Source organism: Mandrillus leucophaeus, unplaced genomic scaffold (assembly GCF_000951045.1).
Source record: "Mandrillus leucophaeus isolate KB7577 unplaced genomic scaffold, Mleu.le_1.0 Scaffold1047, whole genome shotgun sequence".
Lineage (NCBI taxonomy): Eukaryota > Metazoa > Chordata > Mammalia > Primates > Cercopithecidae > Mandrillus > Mandrillus leucophaeus.
This window is the reverse complement of record NW_012098621.1, coordinates 56478-69755: the sequence shown is the minus strand read 5'-3', so window position 1 is coordinate 69755 and position 13278 is coordinate 56478. Positions and strand designations below refer to the sequence as shown.

At 35.9% G+C, this 13278-nt stretch overlaps 1 protein-coding gene across 1 annotated transcript in view; it reads left to right on the top strand.

Annotated features, from left to right (window-relative positions):
* Nucleotides 1-13278, top strand: part of CEP85L (centrosomal protein 85kDa-like) — a 217006-nt gene that overhangs the window by 180650 nt on the left and 23078 nt on the right. The window contains exons 7-9 of the mRNA XM_011980625.1: nt 3040-3219; nt 9787-9939; nt 11703-11857. Of these exons, the coding sequence (XP_011836015.1) occupies nt 3040-3219; nt 9787-9939; nt 11703-11857 (488 nt within the window). The remainder of the gene's footprint in view (nt 1-3039; nt 3220-9786; nt 9940-11702; nt 11858-13278) is intronic.

Below are 13278 nucleotides of genomic sequence, written 5' to 3'. Positions count from 1 at the left end.
TAATCTTATTAATCCTAGTTGTCGAAAATCCCTAGTCTGATAATTCTGACATTTTTGCCATATCTGACTCTGTGTCTGATGCTTTTCAGTCTCTTTCAACCGTGTTTTTTGCCTTTTTGCATGTCTTGCGATTTTTGTAGGAAGTAGACGTGATGTCCAAGGTTTAATAAGTGTGGTAAATAGAGCTTCAGTAATGCAGTGGTAAAGTGTGCAGGGAAGGGGAAGTATTCTATAGTCCTGTGATTAGGTCTCAGTCTTTTGGCAAATTTGTTCCTCTGGATTGTGAACTTCAGTTTTCTAAGATTTCATCTTTCCCCACCCTTAGGCGGGACAGGATGGCAGGAGGGCAATGGAGTTGGTATTTCCACAGGGAAGGCCAAAGGAGCTTGATTTGTGTATTAACCCTCCTCTCTGTGGAAGGCTGGAGTTGGCTGGAGTTGGGTTATTTCGTTTACCCCAACTAGGTTAATCTCTGATAAAACACCAGCAGTTTAGGCTCTGGTAATATAATTTCCCCTGAGGGCAGGCATTTTTAAGAACAGAATGCTCTGGCATATTTTAAATGGTTCCTTTTCCCCTCCCTTTGCCAGAAACAGAAGGGGATTTTCCTCTGGTACTCACTGAAGATCTTGTAGTACTCCTGGAGGTAAAACTCACAGACTGTGGAAGCCTCCTGTGTGATTGGGTCCCCATGGAATTTTTAACTCTCAGATTTGTCTACACCAAGTCTCTAGCAATTCATTAGTTACAAATTTTCCCACCCTGGCTCTTCTGCTTATGGGGTTTTGCTTTATTAGGTTATGATCATCTGTTTCTACCTATCCTTTTTTTCCAGTTTTGAAGACAGTAGTTTGCCCTGTGACCTCGTTTCTCTCACAGATTTTAGAAGACTTGTTGATATTTCAGGTTTTTCAGCTTTTTATTTTATTTTTGAGGACTGAGTGGTGACTTCTGATCTCTTTACATTCTGGGCTAGAAACTGGAAGTCTGTATTAACTTTTTATAGTTTCATAGCCTAGCCATCTTCCTGAGTTCCATATCTACCTTTCTGCCTGATGTCCATCTCTACTTGTATGTTCAAATGAAATCATAATCATAGACTCTAATTATATTAAGTATATCTGCTTAAGTATAACCTATTTTTCTATATAACCTACTGTTCTTCTTTATATTTACTTCTGCCCAGAATATAATCTTCCGTGTTACTTAGACAAAATCTTAAACCTTGGTTATCTTTAACATTAATTTTCCATTCACATCTTTAAACAATCATTTTCTCTAAATCCTCTCACCCTGCTTCCGGTTTCTTCATTCTGTTCTCCATGCTCTATTTCAGCTCCTTGTTTCTTTTCAGCTAAATTAGTTAGAATAATTTCTTTAAATGATACATCCATATTCATTCTCAGTGAATCTTGTTCACTGCATCTAGCTTTGTCCTATTTCTTCTAGCACTCTCTTGTCTTTTTCCTCTCTTCTCTTCCCTTTCATCAGACTTGCTGAGAGTCTAGACACTAGACTGAATGCCGGGGAGTATAGAGATTTACAAAGCCAAGTTCACAATTCCTGGAATTCTACAAGAAGGTTGCGACCTACATTTGTAAGTTTTCCCTTTTATTCCACCCACTTGTAACCTATAAACATGACAAGATATTCTTTGTATATTCTTTTTAACCTTTTAAAAAATGTTCTTTCTAGAATGCCTGTTCCTTTTTCCATTCTTGCCGGAATCTCCTTGTTTCTCAAAATCCGTCTCAAAAGCCATCTCTCCAGAAAAGCCTTTTCGTCATTCGCTCAATGTCTTCATGTATTCTACTTCCTCTCAATACTTTGTACTTAACATGGCCTTTATTTGGCTACCATATTCATTCTGTTCTATATGATAATCATCTAAAGGCTTCTCTTATGCCTCTGATTAAAATTTGAGTTTGTAAAGGGTGAGTCTGCCATCTTTGAAATAGCCTGGACCTGATAAATGCTATTTATGTAATGGTTGAATTGCATGCTTACCTTTTGGGAAAGTGTCAGTTCTTCAAGGCCTAGTTCAAGTTTACTTCTGTAACACCCTCCCTTAGCTACTGCACATGTAACTATCTTAGCACTTAGTTCCCATTGTCTTTTTTTTGGTCTTTTTGTGTGTGACACATTAAACTAGTGGGATCTTATTTTATTAACTGTAGAATCCCCAGCACCTAGCACAATGCCTAACGTATGTGCTTAGTAAATATTTTTTAAATAAATGGAAAAATAACCTCTTTTTTTGCTTTTGCAGTACCTTGTTGATATCTTTTACAGCACTTAACCACATGCTGAGTTGTTTGAAGGAATATTTATATTTCCTGCCTTCCTCTTCCAGATTTTAATCTACATGGAGGAGAGGGAATATCTTCCCTTTGAAAAGAATTTCCTTCAAAGCTTTGCCCATAGAAGCAATAATACATTTATTCATTCAACAATTATTTTGTGAGTGCTTATTTTGTGCCATTTTTTCTATGCAATAGGGAATATAAAATGGACACTTTGAGATGGACAAGAATCCCCGATTCATGGATCTTACTTTCTAGTTAGAGAAACATTCTATTTGTGCATATTGATTTTAGTATTAGCTGGAAATGATTACCTGTGAAGACATTTTTCTTTAGTTTTTATTTATTTACTTAAAACTTTCACTTTTATATGATTAATATATATATAGTACTATTTACATGTTGAAGTATACTTTTAAGTCAAATAATAGCTGTCTTTCATGAAGTTTCTCCTATATGCTGGGAACCTTACATACTTTATCTTTCTTCAAAAAACGCTGCAAAGTAGGCTTTATTGTTTCTGTTTTAGAGATGAGAAAACTGGGGTTTTGAGATGATAAATAATTTGCTTTAATTATGGTGCATAACTAGGAAGCAAGAGAGCTAGAATTTAAATCAAGGTGTGTCTGTTCATACAGCCTATATGCACTCCTTATATTATACTTCATTTCCAATTTCTTCACATTTGTTCAAGACAAACTTTTAAAGTCTTACCTCCTTTTTTCTTTCCTCACAGCCACAATATGAGAACACTTCACTCCAGACACCATTTTCAGAGGAATCAGTTTCCCATTCCCAACAAGGGGAATTTGAGCAAAAGCTTGCATCTACTGAGAAAGAAGTTTTACAGCTTAATGAGTTTCTCAAACAAAGACTAAGCCTATTTAGTGAAGAGAAGAAGAAACTGGAGGAAAAAGTAGGTATTTGTAATAAAATTGAATTAGGTCAACATTTCATCAGCATATAATTATTTGTCTGTCATTTACCCTGTCAGGTGTCATACCAAGGTTATATATACACTTATGTGGAGGTGATTAATTTTGTAGTAACTTTTGAGAAGCCTTCTGCTATCTGCAGAAATCCAAGGATTTTCTTTGAGGATAGAAATGCTCTTGTATATCTTTATAACAAATAGTAAAATATTTTTAAAAATCAATTGTGTACACCAAATAACTGTTCTTTTCCTTATTGAATCTATGATTTCATTTTTTTTTTTTTTTTTTTTGGCATGTTGGGCATAAAGGGTTGGTAAATGAAGGTGGCTTATCTTTAATAGTCATGCAACTTATTAAACTGAAGCCCTTAATTCAGAATAATAAGCTAAAAGCCAAATATACAGACAGGAACACTGTTTGATCTTTCTGCCTTTATTAAAAGTATTTTCACGAATTTTATCTTATTCCATTTTATTATCATTCATGATTAAGTAGGACATGTGCTAGCCCTAATTTATTGAAGAGGTACAGATCCATGAGCTACATAGTGGCAGCAGTGGTTTTAGCCTTCTCTTTTAATCTACTCAGCTTAGTTTTGAGCCTCCCATTCAAGTGGTCATAGAGCAGATCACCATGATTTTCTTTTTTCTTGCTCATCAGTGCTTACTTTATTTTTTTCAATTTTAGTTCCATAGTTTTTGAGGAACAGGTGGTTAGTTACATGGGTAAGTTGTTTAGTGTTTTTTTCTGAGATTTTAGTGTACCTGTCACCTACACGTTGTACACTGTACCCAATGTATAGTCCTTTGTCTCTCACACCCCTTCCCACCATGTTCCCAAAATCCATTATAGCATTGTTGTGCCTTTGCATCCTCATAGCTTAGCTCCCACTTAAAAGTGAGAACATATGATGTTTGGTTTTCCATTTCTGAGTTACTTCACTTAGAATAATAGTCTCCCACTCCATCCAGATTGCTATGAATGCCATTATTTTGTTCCGTTTTATGGCTGAGTAGTATTTCATGGTATACATACAGAGACACACACACACACACACGCGTGTGCACGCCACATTTTCTTTTTCAATTCATTGGTTAATAGGCTGATTCCACATTTTTGCAATTGCAAATTGTGCTGCTGTAAACATGTATGTGCAAGTGCTTTTTATGTAATGACTTCTATTCCTCTGGACAGATACCTAGTAGTGGGATTGCTGGATCAAATGGTAGTCTTACTTTTAGTTGTTTAAGGAGTCTTGACACTGTTTTCCCTTGTTGTTGTACTTGTTTACATTTTCACCAGCAGTGTAAAAACATTCCCTTCTATTTCATACCAACATCTATTTTTTAAAATTTTTAAATTATGACCATGCTTACAGGAGTAAGATGGTATCTCATTGTGATTTTAATTTGAATATCCCTGATAATTAGTCATGTTGAACATTTTTTCATATGTTTGTTGGTCATTTGTATATCTTCTTTGAGAATTATCTATTTATGCCCTTAGCCCGCTTTTTGATGGGGATTATTTGTTTTTTCTTGCTGATTTGTTTGAGTTCCTTATAGATTCTGGATATTAGTCCTTTGTCGGATGCATAGTTTGTAATATTTTCTCCCACTTTATGGGTTGTCTGTTTACTCTGATGATTATTTCTTTTGCTGTGTAGAAGCCTTTCAGTTTAATGAGACCCCATCTACTTATTTTTATTTTTGTTGCATTTGCTTTTGGGTTCTTGGTTACAAACTCTTTGCCTAAACCAGTGTCTAGAAGAGTTTTTTTGATGTTATATCCTCTAGAATTTTTATGGTTTCAGGTGTTAGGCTTATGTCTTTGGTCCATCTTGAGTTGATTTTCGTATAAAGTGAGAGATGAGGATCTAGCTTTATCCCAGCACCATTTGTTAATAGGGTGTCTTTTCCCGACTTTATGTTTTTGTTTGCTTTTTTTTTTTTTTTAAGACGGAGTCTCGCTCTGTCGCCCAGGCTGGAGTGCAGTGGCACGATCTTGGCTCACTGCAAGGTCCGCCGCCATTCTGCTGCCTCAGCCTCCCGAGTAGCTGGAACTACAGGCGCCCACCACTGAGCCTGGCTAATTTTTTGTATTTTTAGTAGAGACAGAGTTTCACCGTGGTCTCGATCTCCTGACTTCATGATCCTCCCGCCTCGGCCTCCCAAAGTGCTGGGATTACAGGTGTGAGCCATCGCACCCGACCAATTTTTCCTCACTCTTTAAGTTGATACCTGTATATTATATAAAATAGCTATCACTTCCACTCCTCACAGACTAGCCTTAAACAGGGGAAGACCCTCACTAATCAGTGTTGCCGGAGAGGGGGGCTTTTCATATCTTTGTATAGTTTAACTCATTTTTTTTGTTGTTAGCATCCTTCAGGCTTCAGGGGAGTATTCTAGGTCCCATCGGTACTCAGACAAGCGAAATTTCAGCCAGTCCCTTGACCAGACTTCTGAAAAGTCAGATTGTTGGATGTTCTGTCTGCTTTCCCTGTACAGGGAGAAACTTGAATCTGTCTTCACTCATTGCTGTGTGCTGAGCTGGAGCTGTGAACTATGGAAACTGCTAGCCTAAACCATCATCTCTGATCTCACTGATCCCAGGCAGCAAGAGTGTCGTGGTCCTATTAGTGTTCCAAGACAGGCAAGGCAGAAGGCAGTCTTCTGAACAGTACCCAGAAAAGTTGGGATGTTGGATGTGTGATCCAACTATTTTCTTTCCCAGCAGGTTTCCTTCTGATCATATGCTGTATTGGGGGTAGGATTATAGAAGGTGTCTTGCATTTCCTTAATTGCTTCAATGTGCCTGATTTTGCATTCACCCAGAGTACAATAGCTTCTTGACTAATTTTTGGATTTCTTAAAAAGGGAATTTGTCCATGTTGGAGGTTTTTTTATTTTTTTAATTGAATCCACATGTTGCGGGGAAGGAGAGTCCAAGACTTGCTCTTCTGCCATCTTGCTGACAGTACTCCCCAGGTCTTTAAAAATATAAATCAAATTCTTCCCATGGCCTGAAATACATTTCCTAATTATATATCCGTAGGTTCTGCCAATCTTCCTCTGATAAACTGTGTATTGATACCCTGGGTGTTACAGTTGCTCAAACAGCTCAGGCTTTGTTTCTGGTATCAGGATCTTTACACAGAGTGGCCTTTTGGCATGGTAAATACGTGGCTGCTTTTTTTCTCCCACTTTCAAGTCATCTATTTATTTGTTCAAATCTAGCTTAATATTTTTCCCTTCTACTCCTCCTTTCATATGCTTATAGAATTTTATTCTTTTTTTTCCAGGGCTCAACCCAATTTGTATAATCCTTATTTTTTAAATTTCTCTCTAAGCTCCCTGAAGGCAGGGGAATTGTATTTGAATGTGTCACTGTGGCATATGTAGCACCATTCATGGTGCCTGGCATATTGAATGTATTCTGTCAGGTAATTTTTGCCAGGATGGAAGAGAAAACAGTAAGGTAGACTAGGGAAAAAACAATGAGAGAGAGATCAAAGTTGTCAGAGTGGGTGCCTAACGGAGCAAGTTCATAGGAGACATAGGGAAGGGTTGATAACAGATGCAAATATGGTAGAGTTACTCTTGGAAAAGAAGAGGAGTAGCTTCTGTGTGAGTGAGGCAATTAAGAATGGAAATGTATATACCAGAGAAACTTGAATAGAGGGGATAAATGTAGAGGGCAGAGTTTGTGTCAGAGCATATGGAGATGACTTCAGTTCTTGAAGGGAGCGCATAGGTTAGTAAGAACAGGCTCCTTGGTAACAAATCAACTAAACAAACAGCACTTTGGGTCCACACAAGATTGGATCATATTGTTTCTTTTGGCATTTACTCTGTAATCCTTATCAAAGACAGATTCTATGACAGAAAAAACAATGTGGTGGTAATAATAGAATTCTTTTGAGTTCTTTCTTTAAAGAGACAGACAATAAAGAAAAGTAACCGTTTGTGAACCTCTTATAAAACTTGTCCTTTCTGTTACCTTCTAGGAATGATATCAGTATTGCATCATTCCTCTTTGAAAAGAAAAGCTTAGCCTTGTATGAATAGAATAGAGAAGATTTACTAATGACACCTCATTTATCTGGAGGTGATTAATGCAGTTCAGACTTGAGTAACCTCTATTTGTATGGAACAACACAAAACTTGGCAGTTCAAAAAAAATGAAACACCAAAAAACAAAACAGCGAGCTTGTCATCTGTGAGCAGGGCTGAAAAAAAACCCAAGACCCAGTGAATATGTATGATCAACATGTGACCAACAAATAACAGAGACAGTGTCCCGTAGGAGAGTGTTGGCAGCAATTTGTGATCAAGGGAAGCAAGCTTGACGTGACAGCAAAGAGAGTTGGCCAACCAAAAGAAAAAGAAGAAAAGTAGGACATCTTTGCACACAGACAGACCTATGCCAGTCACTGCTTTTTGAGGCATCATTTTGTCACATTTAATACATTTAGACAGTTGAGTCCAAGTTAGCATTAAGTAAACATAGGTTGCTTTATCATGTTTACCTCTGTAATGTACAGGGTCATTTGCTAAGGCAAGAGCAGGCTTGGTTGATGGGAAATCCAAGCACAGCTGGTTACTGAAATAAGAACCTGATAATGAGTCATAAGGAAGAACTGAAAGAAAGTTGATTTTCAGTCAGATGATCTAGATTCAAATTCGACTTCTGATTTTATGACTTGTTAAGTCACTAAAGATCTTTGGGCCTCACCTGTATTAAGGGAGTTGTATTATATGGCCACCACCAGTGCCAACAGTATGTAAGGTTTTCCATTCTGATAGATCACAGGGTAAACTGTCACACCAGCACATTTACCTTTAATCCTAAGAAGGCCTCAAGACATAATAGGATGTGTTTGTCTTACCAGTGTTGCTCCTTACCAAAGGTCATAAGCGGATGCTAACGTCACTGGTGAAATGAATAATTTTTCCACATGAAGTTTTAAAAATCGTTACACATTAGACCTGAAAGAAATTAGAAAATGCATGAAAGAAACTAGTTTCTTTCAAATTTTATTAAAGCTAAAGAACAAGTATTGGCTTTAATAAAATTTGAAAGAATAATCCATCTTACTGCTAATTATTGCCAGTTATTTTCCCAGTGAATATGGGAAAACACTGTAAAAATATTTTAGAACCCTGAAAGTTTGAAAAGAGGATTAAATGTTTGGAAGATTGGTAATTTAAGGTAAATAGGAGTAAATATGAAAGAGCTTTGGCTATGAGATATGAAATTTAAAGATTGCATATTTCATGGAATGGTAGGTAAAAAGTACCTGAAAATCTGACTTTCAGCCTGTATGAATTGGGATTTACTAGAATCATTATCATGTGTGTACATACCATGATATGTACACATTATCAGTTGTACATACCAACTGAAATAAGTGTTCAGTTACCATACTTTATCAATTCTAAAATGACATCAATAGTAAGACACCTTTATTTTATGGTTTTTAGAAAGAAAATATGCTGCAAATTCAGTTATGACACAGTGCCTTAAACAGTAGTGTTGCTTGAGGTGTGGATTAGTTTCACTAGTCCATTATCTGCCCCTAAGTATTTGGTATATTCTTTCAGCTTTAGTTGCATTGTTCGGTGCATGATAAGCAATTTCTTTGCAAGTCTGTTAGTAATGAAATAGTTTTAGTGACTTGCAGTATCTTCCTCTCTTCGTTCACATAAAGCATTTGGGTATAGCTATGCAAAAACTAAGAAATCGGAGTCATTCCTTCAGAGATGAATACTTCACTGATTTCAAAGGCTTTTTTTCTGTGCCTGTCTGGGCACCCAGTAACATTGTTCCATACTAAATTGTAATGTAACATTGTTTAGGCATTTTAGACATCATTTAAACTCGACACATAGTTTGTACATATATATAACAATATTGAAATGACAAGGATATGAACAGCCTTGACCAAATTTGCACATGTGTAGGCAATAAAAACTACATCACTACTGCCCCCTGATTGATGGCAATTTATAGGATGCCATCCATGGCAAAAGCAAATACACCCTAAACTCTTGATTTCAGTGACATAAATTTTTTTAGGTGTAAATCTTTTTTTGTTTGTTTTTTGTTTAAATTGAGACAAAGTCTTACTCTGTCGCCCAGGCAGGAGTGCAGTGGCACAATCTCGGCTCACTGCAACCTCTGCCACCCTGGTTCAGGTGATTCTCATACCTCAGCCTTTCAAGTAGCTGGGACTACAGGCACATGCCACCATGCCCAGCTCATTTTTTTGGTATTTTTTTAGTAGAGACAGGGTTTTGCCATGTTGGCCAGGCTGGTCAGCCCACCTTGGTTTCCCAAAGTGCTGGGATTACAGGCATGAGCCACCACACCCGGCAAGTGTAAATCTTAGAATGAAATAAGGTAAATCTTAATTGAGTTGCTAGTGGCCTTCGCTATAACCTGAAACTGTTGGTGAATTCAGCAGTGTCTAATAGTAAAGTGTTGGTTTTGTTATGTCTTTTAATAACTCAAAACTAATGAAGATTGGTAATTGTTTTCTTCAGCTTAAAACTAGAGATCGATACATTAGTAGTCTGAAAAAGAAATGCCAGAAGGAATCTGAACAAAATAAAGAAAAGCAGAGAAGAATCGAGACCTTGGAGAAGTATCTGGCTGATCTTCCAACTCTAGATGATGTACAGAGTCAGAGTCTACAGGTAACATGAAATAAAATGTTTATCTTTAAATAACATGAAAACATGTTAACTTGACTCTTTAGAAACTTGGCTAACTATAAATTAAATCCATGTGTTTAATTGCTGTTTTGGGGACTTAATTCTAATAAGAAACTTTGTTTATCTAAGCATGCATAAGTAGATATTTCTTGTCAGTTAATAAGTGATTACCTTCCTATTGATCCTGTGTTGTAACTCTGTTAACTACTGTAGAAGTTAGTTTCTAAACCAGTCTGCCAACCCCTACCCCATACACACACATGCACACACCCCCAGTTCTGGTGCTTTCCAACAGTCTCTAGGATTCACCAAGGCTCTACAAGACCTTTTGTTAAGTATCTTTCTAGATATTTATTTTCTTCATTCTTCTTAACCTTTATATATATATTTTTTTCTTACACCTTGACCTATGACCTCAATTCGCTCCTCTGACTTCTACTTTTTTTTTTTTTTTTTTTTTTTTCTTAACAATACCTCAGTCTTTCTCCTAACTCAGGTGAGGCCCACTGTCTTGAAACCTTATTTATAAATCCACTAGATCTACTTTTCATTCTCTTCCCAGAGTTGTTCTAAGCCAGGGATTCTCAACCTCAGCACTATTGACATTTGGAGGCAGATAATTTTTTGTTACAGGGGTCTGCCTTGATCATTGAAGAGTGTACGTCTACATCCATATATCTGCCCTCTACCCACTAAGTGCCAGTAGCAGTGCTCCTTCTCCTTTATCCCAAACCCAAAATGTAAACAGATATTTCCAAATGTCCTCTGGGGGTAAAATTACCCTCACTCGAGAGTCATTAGTCTAATCTAAGGAGTGTCACTGTGCATCCTGTAAGACCTATGTTGCATTCTCTGTTTATTTTACATTAATTTGTAATTTGTAAAAACTGAGGTTAAAGTCAGGAAGGAACTTAAGGACTGCAGGAGGTTGCATGAGCAGGAACAGAGGGCAATGTGTATTAGAAAATATGTAAGAAAATACCTAACATCCATTGGGGTGGCAGTTAAGGGTCTTGAACAGATATTTGTACACCCATGCTTATAAGATAATTATTCACAATAGGCAAAAGGTGGAAGCAGCCCAAGTGTCCATGACCAGATACATGGGTAAACTAAAGGTGGTATATACATACAGTGAAATACTGTTCGCCTTAACAAGGAGAGAAACTCTGACACATGCTATCATGTGGATTAACCTGGAGGATATTTTGCGAAGTGAAATAAGCTAGTCACAAAAAGACAAATACTGTATGATTCCACTTAATGAGATACCTTAAGAATTCAGTCACAGAGACAGAAAGTGGAAAGTTGGTTACCAGGGAATGAGGGGAGGGATAGATGGGGAGTTGTTTAATTGATACAGAGTTTCAATTATGCAAGATAAAGAGTTCTGGAGATTAGTTGCACAATGTGAATATACCTAACACAACTGCACTGTACACTTGAAAATTGTTAAGACAGTATAAAGTTGTATATTTATTACAATTAAAAGAAAAATAAGTTTAAAATTAACCTTTCTCAGTCTTCTACAAATTTCTAACCCCATTCTCTTCCTTGTAATTCCATTCTTGTAGGTGCCTTTCACACAGAGGAGATGGAGTGCTAATACTCTAGATAAAATGCAGTGTGATTTTTTTTTTTTTTTTAGCTACAAGTCTGTCAATCCCTGCCAACACGGTAACAGTTTCTAATAGAAGCATATTTAATATTTCATGTGTAATGAACTGTAAAAAATTTCTCCTTAGCTGCAGATTCTGGAAGAAAAAAATAAGAATTTACAAGAGGCTTTGGTAGATACAGAAAAAAAAATTGAAGAGATTAAAAAGCAGTGTCAAGATAAAGAGACACAGTTAATATGCCAGAAAAAGAAAGAAAAGGAGTTAGTAACTACTGTTCAGAGGTAAGAAAATTTTATGAATCCTTTTATGTTATTTTACTCATATTTTTCATAAAACATTTTACTTAAACTAATTTATAAGTTATTTTACTCTCCTTAATTTAAAGATGTACTACAGGATGCTCATCCCTTTTCCAAACTGCTTGTGAGCAGAAATGTTTTAGATTTCAGATTTTTTTGGATTTTGGAATATTTGCCAAGTACTTACCCACTGAGCATCTCTAATCTGACAATCCAAAATCTGAAATGCTCCAATTAGCATCTCCTTTGAGCATCATTTCCATGCTCAAAAAGTTTTGGATTTTGAAACATTTCAGATTTCAGGTTTTTGGATTAGGGAGTCTCAACAATATATTGATATCTTGCCAAAAGTTTCTGTTGAAAATAGTAAAAATAAAAACTCATACATATGAAGACTGAAAATATTAATACAAACCCTTTATCTAATGGCTTTATCAAAAAAAATAAGTAAAAATTGTAAATAACAAAAAAGGGGCCAGCAAAATACTCGAACTGCACTCCTTAATGGAATATATCAAATTGAAGTAATGGGCTCCTATTTCCCTTTACTGCAAGTAAAAGATACAGCAGTTTTGCCATCTATCTTCCAGATTTACTTACATATCTTGCCTCATGGGACTCAATTAATACAGTTGTAAGTACAATGAATACCATTTGCAAATTCAGTTTGTGTTTATTAAACTTGGAAATTAATATTGGATCCCTGAAAAACCTAAGGAAGTATTTTATATGTATAGATATGGATGTTCTGTTTTGCAAAACTTAAACCTTAATATTACCAACTATAAATAGATAAAACTATCCTGAAGAATAAAACAACAAAGGAACAGAAGCGAAATGCAAGAAATACAATCTTCATACTTACATCAATTTTACAATTCAATTTATTCTTAGCTTTTAAATAAAAATCCATCTGATTCCATGTTAATTTCATGTTACTATTGCTTTACTACTACTTTGAGTCTTAAATATGCCTTGTCCTACTTTTTTCTTTGGGTTTCAATGCCAAAAAATTTTTGATTTCTGGGACAATTCAGTTTGAATGAGAAAACACATGTTTCTCATCATCTCAGCTCCCAAAACAAATCATATACCTTTAATTCTGCTTTTGTCTCCTATTTTCTGCTGCTTGTTCTTAAATTTTCTTTTTTATAACTTTTCATCTTATGCCCTGTTCTTTATTGTCAGAACAACTTTCTGATCTGCACTAATTCAACCATATAGCTTTTTCTTTCATCTTTACTGATAAAATGAAGAGAGACACTATATCTGTTCTGTCATATAGAGCATTATAATTATAAATTAAAGCTGTGTTGCTTTAGGAACAGAATTAGCCACACCTGAAAATAATTTGAGTGTTGCTTTGTTCTGTTGTGTGCTTTTAGATTGTATGCTTTCTCTTT